Source organism: Choloepus didactylus, chromosome X (assembly GCF_015220235.1).
Source record: "Choloepus didactylus isolate mChoDid1 chromosome X, mChoDid1.pri, whole genome shotgun sequence".
In the NCBI taxonomy this organism is placed as follows: domain Eukaryota; kingdom Metazoa; phylum Chordata; class Mammalia; order Pilosa; family Megalonychidae; genus Choloepus; species Choloepus didactylus.
Window position 1 is genome coordinate 9,938,876 of NC_051334.1, and position 21,441 is coordinate 9,960,316.

The 21,441-nt window shown below is 43.5% G+C and overlaps 1 protein-coding gene across 2 annotated transcripts in view; it reads left to right on the forward strand.

Annotated features, from left to right (window-relative positions):
- The window catches only part of FRMPD4 (FERM and PDZ domain containing 4), a 231,450-nt gene extending 210,347 nt beyond the window's left edge, over positions 1–21,103 (forward strand). The window contains exons 9-16 of one of the 2 annotated variants that reach the window (XM_037822520.1): positions 1,363–1,499; positions 4,592–4,718; positions 6,996–7,085; positions 7,678–7,857; positions 9,841–9,979; positions 14,869–15,933; positions 16,300–17,556; positions 19,187–21,103. In XM_037822520.1, the coding sequence (XP_037678448.1) occupies positions 1,363–1,499; positions 4,592–4,718; positions 6,996–7,085; positions 7,678–7,857; positions 9,841–9,979; positions 14,869–15,933; positions 16,300–17,556; positions 19,187–20,511 (4,320 nt within the window). In that variant the 3' untranslated portion in view covers positions 20,512–21,103. Of the gene's footprint in view, positions 1–1,362; positions 1,500–4,591; positions 4,719–6,995; positions 7,086–7,677; positions 7,858–9,840; positions 9,980–14,868; positions 15,934–16,299; positions 17,557–19,181 lie in introns of both variants that reach the window. The other variant, XM_037822522.1, reaches the window with a different exon arrangement.
- The last annotated feature ends 338 nt before the right edge of the window (positions 21,104–21,441 follow it).

The following is a 21,441-nucleotide window of genomic DNA, read 5'->3' on the forward strand; positions in this document are numbered from 1 at the left end:
ATTAGGAACAGCAGGGCAGAGAAAGTAACTTCACTCCTGGGAGCAAAGCAATGCTGAGGATGCAGCGCGTACATTGCACGGTACCAGCATGCCCTGTGCAAGTATGCAAAGGGTAAAATACTGTATGCAGAATCCATACAGTGCATGTTCCTGTCTTAGTAATAACAGTTCCCAAGTGGTCGTAAACATGCCCCTCTTGCAAAGGAGGCAAACGAATCCCAATACAATTTTCCATTTGAAATCTTGGAACAAGGCAAAGAATAAAGAAAAAAAGGAATGGAGAAAGGGACTACCTATGATATTTTCTAGCCCAAAAGCCCAGTTCCCTGTACAACAAATATGGTGCAGAATATGCTCAAGCAGTGCTGTGCTCCCTGTCAACACTTAACTCAGTGTTCTTTGCTCCTAGTAGAGCACGCTACCCTAAAACCAACCCCTTGTGTTCAGGTAGGACTTTGCCCTTCAGAATGAATCCCTCCAAGAGGCAGGCTATGGCAGAGGCCACTGAAACAAACTAAGGCCTTTCCTTGCATTCCCATTCTCTGTGAAAAAGAACAGGAAGCGCCTCTCATCTGAACCTCATGCCACTCCAGCAAGGTAGTGAGTGTGAATCTTGTGGTATAGATGAGTAAACTCAGGCTACACAAGTTAAAGTAAACTGGTCTAAGTTTATGTGCACAGGTAGTGATTGGCAGGGCCAGGACTCCAAAGCCAGGGTCCTTGTTAATTCTGCTTCTGGAAGCATCTCTGGATAGCCCTGAGGAGGAGGAGGAGGAGGAGCACAATGATGATGCTGATGATGAGCGCAGCTAACATATCAAGTGCTTACAGCTTATTAGGTAGTTATAAGGGTTTTACACTGTTAACTCATCTAATCCTCACCATACCCTATACATGGGTAGTAGTATCATGCCCTATTTGCAGAAGAGGAAACTGAGGCACCAAACAATTAAGAAACTTGCCCAAGGTCCCGTGTCCCTATGAAGTGGAGGAACAGGATTGGAACCCAGGATTCCAACTCTGGCAGCCTAATTCCAGAAGCCGCATCATGCTATCAAGAGTTCGTGTGTTCAGTTTGGAAATGTTATAACCAGTTCCAAATTTTTTTTACGAAAAACTAAATATTTAAATAGCAGCTTACAGATGACTGTTAAATGTTTTGTGTGGTCTCTGCATTTGTGCGAGCAATTAAACACTGACTCGGTTCCAAGCAGCCTGGTGGAAATGTTTGCACATTTAGCCTCCTTGCCTTTGAAGTGAAGGTTGAAACACTCTAGGGAATGCACGTCACCTGTTCCTCTTAAGCCCAGCTGTGCGTGCCCATTCTTTGACGTGCTGCGCCCTCTGCTGTCCTCTTTGCAGAGCTGTAACGATGTCGTTCAGGAGAGATTTGGGCCGGAGCTGAAATACGACATCGCCCTGCGACTGGCCGCGTTACAAATGTACATCGCCACTGTTACCACCAAGCAAACGCAGAAAATCTCGCTCAAATACATCGAGTAAGTGTGGACTCTCGGCCCCATTTCGGAGGCAGAGAAGCCTCCTTCAATCCTGAGTGTATTTCTGATCTTTATCTCCCTTCCCAAGCTTGTGCTTCTTTTGTAGCAGAGAATTCGTTAACCCAGGGCAAAATATATGAATATCATGTTCATTTTTGGTGGCTCCTCTTCCATGTCTTACACAATCTACCCTAGAAAGTTGTGGTTAAAATGGGAGTCATATTGAAAATGAGGTGCACGTTTTTAAATTCCAAAAGGGACTTGGTTCTAAGCCAACCATTGGGCCAAGTGCTTTTCAGGCATTAACCTGTTTTATTTTCAGAACACCCAAATGAAATAAGTAGTATTTTAGCTCCATTTTACAGATGAGCAAACTGAGGCACAGAAAAGTAACTTTGCCCAAGTTGTCCAGCTATTAACTAGAGAGGGAAGCATTCAAACCCAGGCAGCGTGACTCCCCATTGGGCCACAGTGGGAGTGATGGGTTGAGATGCCTGTGTTTGGAAAGCGGTCTGTGTCACCTGAGGTTACCTTTACATGATTAGAAAGCAGTCCAAAAAGTAATGAGCTCATTCCCAATCAGAAAGGATGGTCTTTGGAGTAAAGAACCAGGAAGTTATGGGAAAGGAAGCCCCACAATTAGACTTTGCTTCGTGAATCTCACATTACTTGGAAATTGTGAATGCCTCTCCTGTTTATCAGTATTAGTGTACCTCTTTGGTCCGGGAAGATCCCCTCTTCTTCGATTTAAATTAAAAAATCGGTTTGTGTTGCCTTCGCTTTAATGGCATCTATTAAACAGTCATCCTTTAAGAAGGAACACTCTATCACCCAGTCTGTGTGCTTTGTGTTGAGAAGTGATTCAATAGCCTAAAGCAGCCACCGTGTACTTAATCCTGGCAGTGCTTAACACAAATCAAAGAGAGAAAAGAAAACTCACATTTCAAAGTTCAAGACAAGGCTGAAGCCACATCTCTGTGCAACGCTAAAAGCCTTGAATTCCTCCCCATCGCCACACTTCCAATGAAGCTTCCTATGGGCCTACAAAGGCTTTCTAAATTCCACATTGCATGTTGACTCACCAGGGGGCTCCTCCGTTGGGGCATGTTAGAGCTCCAATTTGCTGACCTCGACGCCACTGTTCTTGCAACTCTCAGCTCATCTGTTGATACCTAGAAGCAATCCCTCGTGTGCAGTTTGAGACCCTCAAGCCTTCAACCCCTCCCTCTCACAGTCAGTTTATTTCCTCTTCCCTTGCTACACACATGCAATGATGGTACCCTGAGAGAGCAACTCAGCCCACAAAGCCCATCTCCCGCTCAGGAGGACACATTCATACCCTCATACCCTCCCCTTTCTGAAGTTCTTGGGTCCACTGAAACGGGCTCCCATTTGAAAAAGTGGTCTGTGCAACCTGAGATGATTTTTGGACAATTAAAATGTTTCCTTTCCTACTCCCTATACCCACCTTTTACCAGGTTGAATACTGTGCAATCAGAATCCCATCAAGATAACTGGCTTGATTAAGAATCTTGCAGAGTCCACAATAATGTTCTCATTAATTCATTCACTCAACCAACAAACATTAATTGACCATGATATTCACATTAAGATGGTAGAAAATATGAATATGTATAAATTATAATACTGTCCACTGAGGAAATTATCTTATTGTAAAGACAAGACATGCAGATATGAAAAGTAATGATATAAAATAATGATACCAGTAGAATTACAAGATACCTCATCAGATGGTCATTTTTTTAAAATTTTTAATGCATTTTTTAATTGTGATCTTTAACATATATACATAAGAGTGAAAACATTCAAAGTATGATTTAACAAGTAGTTAAACAAATTTCAAAGAATGTCATGGGTCACAGTTCCACAACTTCAGCTATTTCCATCATTATAAAATATAACATACATACAGAAACGTTTTAACTGTTGATGTAAAGCTCAACAAGCAGTTATATAGGTAATTTCAAAAACTGTTATGGGTTACAGTTCCACAGTTTTTCTTTCCTTATTATGCAATACAGAAAGGTGAAGACTTTCAAAGCACAATTCAATGAGTAGCTATAGAGCAAATTTCAAAGGATGTTATAGGTTACAGTTCCACCATGTCATTTACCTCCTTCCAGCTATTCCAACACCCCAGCATCTAAAAAATATATAATTTTTTTTAACTAATGTCACTACATTTATAATAATAAAAAATAAGAAAACAAAATACACATGTGCCACCTGGCCCATTTGTGAAAAGGTACATAATGATCAAGTAGGGGAATAATGTCTGGCTGCCCTTCTTTGCAGAGGGCGTGGAAAAGGAGAAATAAACAGATTCTTCTTGAAAGTCTTAAGACGATATAGAAGACACTGGTTGGCACATGACAACCAGGAAAGATTTCCTAGAATTCCAAATATGGAACCTTCTTAGGATAGAGCTGTAGTCATTGCTGGGGTTCTTGGGAAAATATATCAACCTGGTCCCATTTGTTGGTTTGTTCCTATGAGTGATGTTTCCATCTCCCCCTCATTGGGACCAGATATACTTTAAGTTGTGAATCTCAGCCTGTCTTCACACCAGCAGCACCATCACCCCCAAACCTTTGTTCCAGACATGTTGATGACTGGGAAAAAGGGGAACTGTGTGTGCCGAGAGAACAGCCACCAATGAGGGAGTGGGAGAGGGCAGAGTGGGTTGGGGGCATGAAGAAGTTACTCTCATTCTCCCAGAGAATGGACATAACAAAGGGATGGAGAGAAATGGGTGTCACAAATACAAACTCAGATACTCGTATGAATTCTGAGACTCAGAGGCAGGTTGGACAAATAGAGTGTCTCTTCAACTGGTCCCAAATGCCTCATTAGCATTCTTCCTGGAGAGCAAGGAATATGTTTCTTTTTCATTGCCAACATTTGTATTAATGATCAAATGGTATATTTTCTGAGTGTAAATTAACAGTTCCCTAATTGGGGACCTGCCTTACCAAGAGTTCATTTGTTCCAGCAAACATCAGAGTGCCATTTTGTCTTAGATAACTAATCATCACAAGAATGTGAAATTAAAGATATGTTCTTTATTGCAGAAAAGAATGGGGATTAGAGACTTTTCTTCCTTCTGCCGTGCTGCAAAGCATGAAGGAGAAGAACATAAAGAAAGCACTTTCACATCTTGTCAAAGCAAATCAAAACTTGGTACCACCGGGTAAAAAGGTATCGTATTTGCATCTTAATAGAAAATAGAGTTTAAAGAGAGAGGCTTGTGTGCATTTTTTCAATGTTTAAAATTAGCCCGTGGATAAAATACTTAACACCATATTTTCAGATGCAGAAGCGCTATATAACTTTTTTAAAAAAAATTATGTTTCTAAGACTAATGAAAAATAAGTATTCGTATGGGAACCTATTTCTTTTTTCCAAGCAATAGCCTCCTTATTGTAACGCTGTGTCTGTTCCTGAGCGTGTGTAGGAGAAGGTTGTGTAGCCTCTAAGACCTTGTGATTAGAGGACAGAATTGAAAGACAATTCTTTGTTTTTATCATGTTCTCACTTACCACTCAGATCACTATCAATGCAAGCAACCGACAAAGGGTCCCAGCAGACAAGATGCCACGTCCATCACCCCAGGGTTTCTAAGTCACAGCACTCTTGACATTTGGGGCCGATCACTATCTGCTGCCGGGGCTGTCCTGGACACTGTAGGATGCTTGGCAGCATCTTGGCCTCTGCCCGCTAGATGCCAGGCACAACTCCCAGCCCCACCCCTCAAGTTATGACAACCAAAAATGTCTCCAGACATTGCCAGATGGGGGGGGGAGCAAAATTGTCCCTGGTTAACAACCACTCAATTAAATCATACTTTCGGGGAGAAGATAAAATTGTTTCATTCCCCATCATTAGCATTAAAATCTCCTCTTTTTTCCTTCTTTTATTAAGTAGGAGAAACCCAAAGGACATTTTAAAATTCACTGTTGGTCAGAACAGAGAGGTATAGTTTATAGGTAATAAAAAGTGAAAGGTTTCAGAAACCAGCAAGAGAAGGAGCCTTAAAATACTGGACCTATAGAATTGGATGCAGCCTAACAACCCAAGAACACTTTCCAATAGGTATTCACCATAGAATGCCTCTAATACAAATCGCTGTCTATGCAGACAATTCTTGGTTGTAGTATCAGATTTTAAGTTGCCTTTACTGGCTAAGGCACACTGTGCCGATTCTCTCCTCACCCCATGGTTTTCTTTTTCAAGTGTATAGCCAGGTTCAACACACTATCAGCAACCTCCAACCCACTTCCCAGATTCACAGGGCTGAGCCTCTGCCACTGAGAGCACATGGCCTGGTTGGAGAAAGGTGGGCAGGAAGTCATGGCTAAGATTTTTCAAGTTTCCCTTCTCATTTGCCTATAGGCTAATTTCTTTTAAATGATTTGAGGTGATTTTGTTCAAGCCCGGGCCGCTGGTCCTGTAATGATTTGGATAACTTCTTTAAGATCTACCCATCTACCTATCACTGTCTTTCTATAAAGGTTGGTTTTTCTAGCCAAGAGTGAATGCATCGCTTTCAAATCAATTTGCAAAACGCTTTCATTTTTTAAAGAACGGACGAATGACCGTAAATAGCAATGACATGGAGGGCAGTACATTTAGGTTCAGATAACAAATGTGTTGGCAACTCATGGGTGATTCAAAACAGAACTTTACAGTCATTGCTACTTAATGGTAGACTACACCTTGTTGGACATTTTCATCTCAAAGAAACATTCCTAGCACAGTCCTTGTGGAATGTGGACATTTTTAAAACCAAGCACATTATTTTTTATGATGCGAGAACCTACATTTGTAAGTTTTAAAGACCAATTTTATCTGGATAGAATTTCACTTGTCAGTCATTCATGAAGTTCAATAGAGCCTCAGAGTCAACTTAATAAAACAGGGGCTAATAGAGCAATTTCAAACATTTCCACAAGGATTGGAGCTCAGAAAGTTCATTTTTCCCTGAACTCTCACAAAGACTTGAAGAAACTTGAGAGGGAAAGTGTAAAAGGCTGCACGTGGATTGCAGGTGGCAGTGTTCAAAAGCGCACCCACAAACTCTACATACAGGTGAGTCTCCCCTGCTATGGGAGAAGGGGTGTAAAGCCCACCTTTGCCCCTAATTGCAGTGGGAAAGCACTGTGGCCTCTTGAAATCTCCCAGTGAGCAAATGTTTCAATGGAACATTTTCTCTTTTTGTTTTTGGTTGTTGGGTGTCCTGGCCCAGCATATGCATACATTTCCCCACAAATAAGATTTTAATCTTGACGTCATGTTATAGCCCTTCATTGGGAAACCAAATCTATAGCCATTTTCTTTCATTCCTAATGAAGAGTCCTTGTCACACCGCATTTTGTCTGCAGTGAAAAGATCCTTCTAGTTTGCTCGTTTTCAGCTGGTCTCCAGTCCTACTGCACCCAACAGGGTTAACACCTGAAGTCTCTTTTCTCTCCTCAGCTGTCTGCTCTGCAAGCCAAGGTCCATTATCTCAAGTTCCTCAGTGACCTCCGATTGTACGGGGGCCGTGTGTTCAAGGCGACATTAGTGGTAATTTTTTTTTTTTTTTTTTTTTTGCTTTTGCTTAGAAGCCATGGAGGCTTGCAAAAATGTCACTGCAGAGGCCATTTTGAATGAGCTGACTCTGATGACAAAAGCAATCAGCTGTGCATCCTTTCTGGCCTTCATTTCTAGTCTACTTCACCTCAGCCGGAAAATAGCAGAAAAAAATTTTAAACTAGATAATGCCCCTGCAGAATGCCCTAGAAAAAGAAATGTGAGAAACCAAGAGAATCAAAGGACTCTAACAATGGCCTTCCTTAAAATCATTGAGCCAAAAGTTACTTTCACATTAAAACAAAAAACAAAAAACACCTCTCCTAAAAGTCTCTTATGATTAAAACCACCATCCTAGGCCATGATAACATTTACTTTCTACATTAGTCATAATTTATCAGAGCCTCGATGCAGGCATATTCCCGTTTCTACTAATCATTCTTTTTATTGGATGATTTAGTACAATATAACAGAAAGATTTTGTAAAGCAAATGTAATCATAAAAAGAGGCTCATCCGGTTCAGCTCTGTGTGGCGCTTCAGAGGTCTAGTATTTTTATATTTTGTCAACATTCCTTTCTCAACAGACGGAAAAGCGCTCAGAAGTGACACTCCTGGTCGGGCCCCGGTATGGCATAAGTCATGTCATAAACACCAAAACCAATCTGGTGGCTCTTCTAGCTGACTTCAGCCACGTCAACAGAATCGAAATGTTTACCGAAGAGGAGAGCTTGGTGAGGGTGGAGCTCCATGTGCTAGATGTCAAGGTATGTCTTCCAGGCGTTGACGCATGGCCTTGATTTGAACAGCTGGTTTCCGATAGCACTGCTGATGCTTAACAAGGCAGGCAAACTTGACCACATGCGAGCATCACAGAGGCAGGGTGGTGCTGAGCAAAATCCCCCAACTCAGGCCCCAGTGTGATTTGGGGACAAGTTGCTGGACTTGTCTGGGCTCAGTTTCTTCAACTCTACACAGGAACATAAGCTAGATCATTTCTCAGGTCCCTTCTGGCTCTAAATAAAGGAATCTAACTTTCTAGAATGTAGGAATTTTATGTAACAGAAAGTCAGGGAGATTTTTCCCTAACGACTTCCTTTTGAATCCCCATTCCCTTGTGCTGTACTTGGTCCTTACGTGTTTATTCTTCAGGAAAAGCTGAGTATTGTAGTCAGTCTGGCTTCTTGTGCTATAGTAATTGGTACTGACTGAACATCTGGCCCCTAAGTCATTGACTACAAATGTCTTGAGCTTTCTGTTGGAAACAAAAATCTGAGATTGTCCACAAAGTGCAAACTCTCCTCCCAAAGCAGAAGTTGACTGGAAATGATCAGGTCTCCTTTCTTTCCCCACTAATAATAGATGAGTCATTGTATTTCCGCAATGCTAATGTATGCTAATGTGTCCACAGAAAAAAAGGCACTGGTCAGGAGAGGGGCTTTGAGAACAGACAGGGAGGGACCCATCCCCACTCCCACCACAGTGGTGTGGGAATTATGAAAATTAATAAAAAATACTGGAAAGATTTTCTAGAAAGCGAATCAGAAAGCCCCCAGCAGGCTGTGCAGCAGGAAGAGATGATCAGGGAAGAGAGAGTGACACTCAGAAATGCTGACAGTGGTCCATGCATTTCATGGGTTGAATCCAGGGGACTCCCAGTTGACTTCAAAGCAAGCAGACAGTGCGGGAAGACTTGGAGTACCTCGTCCAGCCCATGATCAAGGAAGCTTAAAAATAAAACAGCCCCATCGTAGGAAAAGGGCAGAAGAAAGGGTGGAGTAGCTCCAGTCATTACAGCCCTGATAACAGGGATAATCTGTCCCAAACAGAAAGGTGGCAAGTCCTGACTGATGCTTTCCTGCCGATACATGTAGATGGTGGGGTGGCATACCACTGTGCATGTGGTGTTGGAGAGGCTTGGCCGCTGAGGAAGGAAAAGGCCATGCAATAAATCGTACAGGGACTTTCAATGGGAAATCAGCTTCCACCAGATGGGGGGGGGAATCAAACCCGGCCAGTGTCTTACCCCTGGGAACGAAAGCAAAAGGCCTGTCATCTCATTCCCCCCACCTTGTTTTTTGGTCTCTTATTTCTCACATACTCTATTTTTCATTAAGAACACAGCATGTCCACCCTTCCTAATTGCTTCCAGCAAACACTTCTGCATATGCCCAAGATCCATGTCCTATTATGTGATGACTTCAGTGCCTCCAGAAAAGTTTTAGCAAGGCCTTTTCTCAACTCCCATCTCTGTTTTACCCCCCTGTGAATTTACAATTTATTTTAAAAGCATCTTCTTCCTGGACCATTTTGACACTTTTCATTTAGTCATAGCAGCCATTTCCACTTAATTTTTACTTCCCTTCAACACTAATTCTCACTATGAACCCCAAACTTCATCTTCCCATGATTTTCAGATTGCAGGTTCATGTCTGATAACTGACTCCTTAACTGTCGCTCTTTTAAATGTTAACTATTTGGGGACAAACCAATGTTTGTTTGTTTGTTTAATTCCAATATGACTTTCAAGAGATTCAAGATGTCTAGGCTTTCAAAATTGTCTCCTAAATGTTTCTCCAATACAGCTCACTGTGTTATGCCTGACTTTTTGCCTCCATTTGGGACCCTCAATTGCTGTTTGCCCAGTAACTTCTTTACTTTATATTTCGTAAGCATAAATGCAGCCATTGACAATTTGAGGGAGGTATTGAGGATGGATGGTTTTAACCAAAGTGTTCTCTTTTGTGTAGCCCATCACGCTCCTGATGGAATCATCGGATGCCATGAACTTGGCCTGCTTGACAGCTGGATACTACAGGCTGCTTGTGGATTCCAGGAGGTCAATATTTAACATGGCCAACAAGAAAAATGCAGGAACCCAGGAAGCAGGTATTCTCTTCCTCAACCAATGAAACACTGACCACTCTCCCCTACCCCACCCAAGAACAATAACAAAGATGTTTCTTGAAAAATTAAAATTGCACCCACAAAAGCATCTAAGGCCCAAATTTAACACAGAGGCCTTCAAATACATCTCCCAATATGGTCTGGTTTTTTAAAAATGAAAATGCTGACTTGCCATCACACTTTACATGTTGCTCTGAAATGCTAGGGTACCTGCTTAAGAGTGGTGGTGATTTTTATCACTGGGAAGGAAGGAAGCATCAGTCTTGATGGTCAAGTTTTTACTGCTTCACTCTTAGAGAGGTCAGGATACCAGGCCTGAGGATGGATGCCTACTAGGAGCCCTGAGCCCCTGCCTGAGGGCTGCTCTCTCCTTACGGTGCCACAGCCTGGGACAGCTGTGAGCCTCCTCCTTGCAGCCGGACCTGCGTCCGGGATCCTTGGAGCTCCAGCCAGTGGGAGGACTTGGCTATTAGGTAGCACTTGGACGTGAGGCTCTAGAAGGGAAGTCCTCCAACCCAGCAGCCATCTTGCCTCCACAGCAGGACCATCAAGATGACAAAGACATCAAATAATTTACTTCAGCCACTTGACAAAATTGCCCCCCAAAAAGGACAAGAGGGCCATAAACATTGATTAAATTAAGAGTTGATTGGGGGGGGGGGGGTAATTGGTTTTAGGGATTCTGTTTTGTTTTGTTTCTTCCTTTAGAGTTTGAACATTTTCTTCCATCTGCAGTGAACACTCAGTATATGTGGATGACGGCTAGCTGAGAGGGGAGATGTTTTATTCAACCCAGAGCTACTAATCCATGAAAAAAATTATCTATAAAAAACAGATTTTAAAAGAAAAGGAAATCCTTAAGAACAAGTTTCATTGTCTTTGTTCCTGAGAGAAAAAGAGAGAAGGAAAGTTCTCTCATTTTTAAACTTAGCAGGAAAAAAATCTTTATCCCATAAATATACCGTAATAGGTATACATACATGCACCTTTATTATGATGGCTAAGTGTAAGTGATTACAGTCATAGGAAAAAGGGTAGTGAGTGAGAAGACAAGGCATATTAGAACTTTCAAGTCATATAAATTGAAGCTTTAATCCAGCCCCTGACACCTGGTGTTTTAATTTCTCTAAGCTTGGGTATTCTCATTTGTAAAATGGGAATTAAAAACCTAGCTTGCAAAGTTAGAAAACATCTATGTACAACATTTAAAATAATGCTCAGCACTTCTGTTAATTATGGACAATTAACAATTGCCAATGAAAAACATGGTGGTAGGAAAAATCGAGAATGACAGTAGCAGAAAGAAAGGAAAGGAAGACAGAAAGTGAGACAAAGAAAGACCCTGAGAGACACAAATGGCTAAATACATAGAAAGGGAAGGGGGGAAAAGGAGGTAGTAAGTGTGCACTGGATTTGGTGGCCGAATTTTTATGACGCCGTGTTTCCACTGAGCTAGGAGATTTCAAGCAATTTAGCACTGACCTTTGAAATTCCAAAGAGCAGCTCAGCAATTTAACACAATCCTTTCTCATTAGAAAACCAGTTTTCAGCTTTTTATTTTCAAATCATAGTGTTTATCTTGAAAATAAAATCTTTTCCCTTTGGGCTGTTAAGATTGTACAGGTGTGTGAAAAACAAATAAAGCCTATCCTTCAAAAATGGTTACAGTAAAAGCAGCCTGAGTTCTGTCCAATTGATAGTGACCCACAATGTAATGTTTGATAAAACTTCGAGAGGCAAAAACTTAGTTACAAAAAGGATTATAATCATGGGGAAAGATTGCAATTTTGACCTCTTGGTAATTTCTCCCAGTTCTACATTGACAATGAGGGTGAAGGCACATGTTCCCACAACCTCTCCCCACTGTGGGAGAGATAGAAAGAGGGGGTGGGCGTGACGAGGGAGGGAGATGGCACACTCCAAAAAGAAGCCGATAGACTTAAGCTGAGCAGGATTTAGCATCCGCTATTGGCTGTAAGTACTGTCCTCTCCAGAAACTCCCCAAAGATCTCCTGAGACCCAACAGTTGCGACAAGTGAAGGCTGGCTGGGCCGGTCCAGCTCCAGTCATCCTCTCCTGCCACCCCTGCTCTGTGGGAGACTGGGCCATGTTACAGAGCCAACTCCCAACCCACATCCTTCCGTGTCTCCAGAGTCATTCCAGGAAGTTAAATGAGAGCCTCAGGACACCCCTCAGGTTTTGCTAAAACTGACCATGCATTTTCTTCTCATCTCACATTGATCATAGACTCAATCAAGATCTTATAATAAGGAGCAGTCAGCCCCCATTGTTTGTCTCCACCTTGAGAATTAATCTTCAAGCCCTTTCAAAACCCTAGACCATATATGTATGCATCTCCAGGCCTTGGGAGGGTCTGAGTAAATATCCATCAATTTGCTTGTAGCCTGCTGACCTGTTCGGTTTTCTTGTTGATCTAAAGTAGGAGTGGGCAAACTGTGGCTCGTGGGCCAAATTCTGTTTTTGTAAATCAAGTTTTATTGGAACTCAGGCCCACTGCCATTAGTTTCCTGTGGCTGCTACAACAAATGACCAAAACTGGGTGGCTTATGGGAGAAACTTGTTCTCTCACAGTTCTGGTAAGCCAGAACTCCAAAATTAAAGTGATGGCAGAACTGCCCTCTCTCCAAAGGCTCTAGGGTAGAATCCTTCCTTGACTCTTCCAAGTTTGCGTAGCTGTCATCCTTTCTTGTGGCTGCATAACTCCAACCTCTGCCTCCATCTCCACATGGCCTTCCCCTCTTCCCTGTGTGTCCCCAGTTCCCCTTTGCCTTCCCTTATAATTACAGGCCCACCCAGATAATCCAAAATGATATCATCTCGAGGTCCTTGTCTTCATTACATCTCCCTTTGCAGAAAAAAATGGCCAACCCCTAGTCTAAACCCAGAGGTCACAGATACAGGTTTGCTCAACCACTCACTCTACCCCCAACAACCCACACTTCTGACACACAAATATACTCAGTCATATCTAAATGTCTGTTGTTAATAAAAAAAAAAAAAAAATGCTGAACTCCTGTGAGGTATATTATAAGGTAAGATGCAAATGTAGCCAGTGTGTAACTCAGTGTCTTCAAAATTATATATTTTGCTTGCTGTTCATGGAAAAAATATATATTTAGTAACAGACTTTGAACACTGTTCAGTATTAAGTCCATTGTGTAATTTGAAAGTAAGCTGTACTCTTTGCTAAAACAGATTTTTGTTGTGTGTGTTTTCATGTCTTTTAAAACTGATGCCAGTTCTAGTTTGCTAATGCTGCTGGAATGCAAAACACCAGAGACAGATTGGCTTTTATAAAAGGGGATTTGGTTACACAGTTACAGTCTTAAGGCCATAAAGTGTCCAAGGTAACACATCAGCAATCAGGTACCTTCACTGGAGGATGGCCAATGGTGTCCAGAAAACCTCTGTTAGCTGGGAAGGCACGTGGCTGGCGTCTGCTCCAAAGTTCTGGTTTCAAAATGGCTTTCTCCCAGGACATTCCTCTCTAGGCTGAAGTTCCTCAAAAATGTCACTCTTAGTTGCACTTGGGGTATTTGCCCTCTCTTAGCTTCTCCGGAGCAAGAGCCTGCTTTCAACGGCCATCTTCAAACTGTCTCTCATTTGCAGCTCCTGTGCTTTCTTCAAAGTGTCCCTCTTGGCTGTAGTTCGTCTTCAAAATGTCACTCCCAGCTGCACTGAGTTCCTTCTGTTATGTCAGCTCATTTATATGGCTCCACTGATAAAGGCCCACCCTAAATGGGTGGGGCCATGCCTCCATGGAAATTATCTCAGAGTTATCACCTACAGTTGGGTGGGATGCAGTTCCATGCAAACAACCTAATCCAAACGTTCCAACTTAATCCCCACTAATATGTCTGCCCCACAAGATTGCATCAAAGAATATGGCTTTTTCTGGGGGACATAATACATTCAAACCAGCACACACATCCAAACTTGGGCCATGGGGCACTTTGTGGGAACAGAGGAGAGAATAGGTGACCCTAAAATGCTGCTACAGTGATAAGTTACCTTTTCCTCAAAATGTTAAATTAGGGTTTTGCAGTTTTAAGCATGAGGCACACCAAACAAATCTTCACAAGTTCCCATGATACAAACAAAAATTGAAATTAGTCAAATTTTTAGCTATGCTTAAAAAGAGCAGAGAAGTACATTACCTGTGAATGTTCCACCTTATAAGTTATACTTATAAATATGTACAAATACATATCTCTATGCATGCAGGCATATATACTGACATTTATAAGTGAACATATTGATATCCACTAGAATATAAAAAGGCCGAAGATAGAGGTTTCCATGCTACCATTACAATATCTATGTTACTTTCCTACTAAAACATCTGGTAGAAGTACGAGGAGCCTTGACCTTCTCTTTACTCAATGAGGAAAAAAAGTCCAACATCTTCCACAAAGTAGACAATGTTAGATCTTGTTGTACAAAGAAGACTGTCTATTTTAAGAAATAGTAGCCTGTTGAAATATTGACTTTAAGGATTTTTAAAAGCATGCTGTATATTCACATCCAGAGATATGAATGAGGTCTCTTTTAATAATGGAACAAAGGGTCAGATGGAATTAAGCCATAGTTCCCTACTCCCAGAAGGTATTATATTTCATCACATGGCAGTTATACTTTATGAAATAGCGATTTCGCTAAGGTCAAGAAATCCTTACACCTGAAGCCTAAATTGACCAGTACCGTATTTGGAAAGCGGAATAACTATATTCACATGTGTGATCCTAAAACCACTAAATCAGGAGACAGAAACCAGGCTCCCCCCACCACCACCACCCCCCCCAAAACCAGACAGCACAGTAACCTGTCTTTGCATGATTCTTTCTCTTTAGGAACAGAAGGTAAAGGAAAGCCTAACTTCCTGGGCCCAGATTGGAATTGTATCCCCCAAATGACCACCTTCATCGGCGAAGGGGAACAAGAAGCCCAGATAACATATATAGATTCAAAACCGAAGACGGTTGAAATTACAGATGGCACCTTGTGTGCAAACGACCACCGGCACTTGTATATAGACAACACCTATTCTTCTGACGAACTCCACCAGCAGTTGACCCAGCCGGGAGAAGCCCCCTGTGAGGCAGACTACAGAAGTCTAGCTCAGCGGTCTCTGTTGACCCTCTCAGGACCAGAAACTCTGAAGAAAGCACAGGAGTCTCCGCGAGGAGCTAAAGTGTCCTTTATTTTTGGGGATCTCGCCTTGGAAGATGGTATCAGCCCCCCAACTCTTGGCTACGAAAGACTACTGAGCGAGAGTCCGGAAATGCTGGAGAAGCAGAGGAACCTCTACATCAGCAGTGCCAACGACATGAAGAGCCTGGAGCTCACGCCAGACCCCGAGAGCATCCAGTTCGTGGCAAACTCTGTTTATGCAAACATCGGTGACGTGAAGAGCTTTGAGGCCACTGAAGGGATAGAGGAGCCCCTCCTGCATGACATCTGTTACGCAGAAAACGCCGACGACGCCGAGGATGAGGACGAGGTGAGCTGCGAGGAGGAGCTCGTCGTGGGAGAGATGAACCAGCCGGCCATCCTCAACTTGTCCGGGTCTAGCGATGACATCATCGACCTCACGTCCCTGCCCCCTCCAGAAGGTGACGACAACGAGGATGACTTCCTCTTGCGTTCCTTGAACATGGCTATTGCTGCGCCCCCACCTGGCTTTCGAGACAGTTCTGATGAGGAAGACTCTCAGAGCCAAGCAGCTTCCTTGCACGAGGACAAGGAGCAAGGCGGCGGCCTGCGGAGTGACGAGATCCCCGTGTCTCTCATCGATGCTGTGCCTGCCGGCGCTGAAGGGAAATGTGAGAAGGAGCTGGACAGTGCCGTCGTGCCCATGCTGGAAGCTCTAGGTGCTCTCTCCGTGTCCAAAGAGCAGCAGACCAGTGACAATTCAGGTTCTTTCACGATTGTTACATTTATTTACTAACCGTATCATTTCATCCTTTCAAGCCATTTGCCCTAGGAGTCCTGTTGCGTCCTGTTCTCCACGTCACGCATGTCCCATTTCATAAATGTGCTGAAACTACCACCATGAGTTTTTTGTGTATGAGGTTTCCTTTGTTGTTATTTGTATGTGTGTGGTGCTCTACCCCCCACCCCCCATTTCCGGAACAACTGTGCAATAAACTCAGAGTCCTTATTGAAAAGGGAACAACTTGGTTTTTTGTTTTTGTTTTTTTTTAAATAATAGTGAGTCCCATTTTTTTTCACCTGTCTCCCAATGCATCCATTAACCAGTTCTTGTCTTTTGTGGCATGCAGGTGTAGCCATCTTGCGGGCTTATAGTCCCGAGTCTTCGTCAGACTCGGGCAATGAAACTAACTCTTCCGAAATGACTGAGAGTTCTGAACTGGCCGCAGCCCAGAAGCAGTCAGAAAACCTCTCCCGCATGTTCTTGGCCACTCATGACGGCTACCGCTCCCTTGCTGAAGAGCACACAGAGTTCCCTGCCTCCAAAACCCTTGCTGGGGGCTTGCCTCCAAAGTCCCATGCCCTGGCTGCCTGCCCAGCGACCGGCCTGCCACCCAAAGTTGTGCCTTCCAAGCAGATACTTCACTCGGACCCCATGGAGATGGAGCCTGAAACCATGGAGACCAAGTCAGTCACTGACTATTTCAGCAAACTGCACATGGGGTCAGTGGCATATTCCTGCACCAGCAAAAGGAAAAGCAAGTTGGCCGATGGGGAGGGGAAAGCACCCCCTAATGGGAAAAAACAGCAGGGGACCAAAACAGCTGAGGCAGAGGAGGATGCCAAAGGGAAATTTGGCACTGTGTCTTCAAGGGACACTCAACACCTAAGCACTTTTAACCTGGAGAGAACTGCCTTTCGCAAAGACAGCCAAAGATGGTTTGTGGCTACCGAGGGTGGGGGGTTTGAAAAAAGCGCACTGGAAGCCACCGTCGGGAAAACCTTTCCAAGAGCTTCCGGCCTGGGGACAAGGGAGGCCGAAGGGAAGGAGGAAGGGGCTCCTGATGGAGAAGCCAGTGATGTTTCCAGACTTGGCCAAGGGGACCATTGCGTATCCTCCGCCAAAGACATAGGTAACCCAGAGGATACAGACTTGTCCACCCATGACCATCCTTCCAAGCTTCTGGAGGCTGAAGAGAGCATGGCCCGGCTTTGTGACTACCACCTGGCCAAGCGGATGTCATCGTTGCAAAGCGAGGGCCATTTTTCTCTGCAGAGCTCTCAAGGCTCTTTGGTGGACGCGGGCTGCAGCACGGGCAGCAGTGGCAGCACCTGTGCCACACCCGTGGAGTCCCCGCTCTGCCCCTCCATCGGGAAGCACCTGATGGCTGAGGCTTCCGGGAAAGGCGTGAGTTACATTCCTTCAGAGGAGAGAGGCGCTGGGCTGCCCAACCATGGAGCCACCTTTAAGGAACTGCACCCACAGTCAGAAGGGATGTGTCCTCGGATGGCAGTGCCTACTCTGCACACAGCCGTTAATGCCGAGCCCCTGGCTGGCACTTTGAGGGACGGATGTCATCGGCTCCCCAAGATTAAGGAAACCACAGGTACAGCAATGATGGATTTAGCTCTTTGCATTAAATGTGAAGTGCATTTTACTGCAAACTTGAGAATATATAGACTGGAAGAAAAGTAAAAGTTAGAATAAAAAAGCCACAGAACTGTGGCCAGGTTAAATGGCAATCATTGATCCCCCAGTGTTTAAAAAATATGGAAGTTTCTAGGTCTAGAACAATTGTGAAAATGGCGCCTGCTTTTAGAATTTGATTGGGCAACTTTTTTTTTTTCTAAATTCTGAGTGTAGACTTTTAGCAGAGCCAAGTATGACTTTTAGTTATAAGAAAATATTGCTTAGAGGCACAAAACAATGTGGTCTCTTCCCCAAGATATCTAATTTCTCATTTTGCCATTTTGGCATTGAGAGGTAAGGAGAGACACTGGAGCAGGTGGCAGGGAGACAGGAGGGGGTGGGGAGATCATTTGGCTCACTCTCCCACCTTTTGGCATTCCTTCCAGATGCCTCCCTACCTGTGCTATTTTTCTAAGAGGCCCCTAGAGGAACGTTCTAAAGTATCTGGCATACCCTTACGTCAGGAAGGTTTGGGGTTTGTATTCTGAGTTGCTTCGTTTCCCGAAAAATAATAAAACACAGACAGTCAGAAACAAGACCACAGCCACCTTCTGTGCCTACCTTCGACATCCTACCCCCCAGTGGGCGTACAGCCCTGTCACCCATCCACCTGGCCAGCCGTCATGTGGCAAGGGCTCTTTCACACTTTCATGCTTTTATATTTCAAATGATATCATTTGCAGCATCCTTTCCCTATAGGTCAATAGATGTTAGTGAGATCTTTCGTTGGTCAAATTCCATACCTGACCTTTTAAGATTAACTACGATTTGAAAAACCACCACTGGCTTCGCCACATAGAGACTGCCTGCTTTGGGCAGGCTGTCTGTAAATGTTACCTAACTCATCAACAAGCATCTTTCCTTCTAATCTAGTTAAACCGTCCTCAAACCGTTCAGTCATTTGTGGTTTACAAAGAGTTTTCACCTCAGTCATCTCTTGCTTTCTCACAAAATTTCTGAGATGGAGGTTATTTTCTCCACATGACAACTTTCCTGAGAAAAGTTGCATGACTTGCCCAGTGTCTCACCACTATCTGACTTCAAACCGTATACCAGGCCAACCTCTGTGACTGCCTAAGAATGTTAGCTTGTTTGATTTGTATTAATTAAATTAGGCAACATCTTTGAAGAAAGTAACCTATGCCAGAATTAACCCCAACTCCCTTGAAATGAAACTTAAATATGTTTGACTACTCTTTAAGTAGTATGTGTGTTTTCTAACAATGTGTCTGTGCTTTGACAGATAAATATGGGAAACAAGGCAATTCATTATATCCCATTGTCTTCCCCCAAATGTTTGGAATTTCTAGGGAATTCCAAATGAATCAGTAGTTGCAGAAATAACAGATTCCCATATTTCTTGACATTTCTTGAAAGGGAACTCTTTTCTGAGAACTCAGGAGGCAGTCTCTGGAAAGCAAGACATAAAGCAACCCTTCTAGAATACAGCCCTGGGAAATGACAGGCATCGCACAGAGATGTAGTGAAAATGGCTGCCTGGAAGATGCTTAATGATTCTCTCTGTTTTTCTACTACCCCTAGTGTAGCTTTGACAGAGCCTGGGAAGGAGAGACGAGGAGGCATGCCTTCAGCTTGGTCTCAATATCCCGAGGCTGATCCCATCCTGCTACCATCAAACCGTCACTCGGAATCAAAGGTGCCAATTCCACGTCAAGACCCCAATGATTTCTCCCAAGCAAACCAGGCATCTGGAGGGGCCGTGAGCTGGCGCCCACCGGATCTGAGAGTGGGGAGCCTTGGGACACCCCCCAGCCAGAGGGTTCTGAGACAAAGCAGCAGTGTCCTCTTGGGATCTGTAGTTTTGGAGACCTTCCGAGAGAGGACCAAGGGTGCAGTCAGCTTAAAGTGTCCAGGAGTCACAGAAGCACAGGAAGCCAGTTCAGAAAGGCGAGCAGACCTCCCCCTGGGGAAGAAGCTCACCAAAAGTTTTTCCCAAAGCTCGATGCACTTCAGCTCTGAGGGAAAGGTTCACAAAAGGTCTCCCGTGGCTCACAAAGACTCGAAGCTGTACAGGACATTACCTTTGCGGAAGCTAGAGGGCAGCAACTGGAGGTGCCGGGGCCCTTTCAGCTACTGCTTCCTGAACCGAGGGCAGGATGAAGATGGTGATGAGGACAAAGAGGAGGGAGAGGCCACCCACCGCATCTCTTGCCTCTATCAACCACAGATGACTCAAGCCGCGGCAGAACCAACCAGCCCATCCCTGGCTGTTGGGATTCAGAAGCAAGGAGGGGAGCTATCCAAAGGTTCAGTGCTGAAATCTTGGGCAGAAGTCCTGAGTGGCCCGGATGATTTGGACCTCAGCACCCTAGCCTTTGATGCCCGGATTGCAAGAATAAATGCCCTAAAGGAAAGCACATACGCAATGCCTGATGGGTTCTTCGCAGCCCAAAACGATGCCAATGAGCTGCTCTGCCTCGTCAGAGCAACCAAGGGGAAGAGAGAGGAGCCGCACCCTGAAGCGTATGACCTTACGCTGTCTCAATACAAGCACCTGTTATCCATTGAGTCTAGACAGTTGGGAAGTGCCTGCAGGAAAATGGCAATGGCTGAGAAAAGCCCAGAGGAGATGCTCCTAGCTATGACCTCCAGCTTTCAAGTGCTCTGTTGCCTAACAGAAGCTTGCATGCGATTAGTCAAAGTTGTGAACTCAGAAACACAGCGGCAGGAAATCGTAGTGAAGATCGATGAAGTAGTCATAAACTACATTTGTCTCCTGAAAGCTGCCGAGGCAGCCACTGGAAAGCCCCCCGGGGATCCTAACGTGGGACTCTTGACGCGACATTCAACCACCATGGCCGCTATCATAAGCACACTAACACGTTCTCTCAAGATGCTTTTAAATAAATAAAGTATGAAAGTCACGTCATAATCGACCTTTGCAAAGCCATACATGAACTTTTATTTACTTTATGTGTATGATGAACAGATGTCTCCTTTCTTCTCTCTGTATATTTTGTTATTTTGTATAAAATAGGAGATAAAAGTGACACTGATGAAATGTTGAAATGTACTAATCAGATGTATTCTGTTTATATTATACATATATATATACACACATGTAAAAGAAATATACAAGAAAGTGATGGCATTTGGCTATTTTTCATATAGTCAGAACTCCAGGTAAATGATGTGAAATTTTAAATTATACCGTGTTAAAGTAAAACAGTGAACCCTATCCCCTTTCTTTCCAAGCGGATACTTGGAGACCATATCATTCATATTTAGAAGTTAAAAAAAAAATCACACTGTAAATAAAACAGTACTTACGTTTTAAAATTATGATTTTTAAGCACTGGAAATCGAAAAGACATTTAAATTTCAAGAAGGTATTATGGATTACTAGGAAATATTACAAAAATAAATGAAATTTTGCTCACAATGCTTGGTTATCTGATGCTTTCTTCCAAATAACCCCAGATTTTAAGTTTTGGCTTATTCCATTTGGGCTAGAAATGAGGTGGGGCGTGGTGGGGTGGGGGTAGATTCAACTGTGTCCACACAAATGTTCCTCACAATGTTTCTAGAATTAAAATACTTCTCAAAGAGAAGAGAGGGAATGATGGGCAGGTTCCTAGGTAACACCTATAGTAATAGATGGTCCAGTTTCGTGAAATTTAATTACCAGAATTAAATTATTTAAAGAAAGGAGAGGTCTGCTTTGACTAAATGTCAAAATATATGAACCAAAGGCATCATCTCCCCACTCTCCCTCAGCTCACCCTTTAGAGTGAGAGAACTTTTAGGAAAGTATTTGCAAAATCACAACAGGAGCATTCAA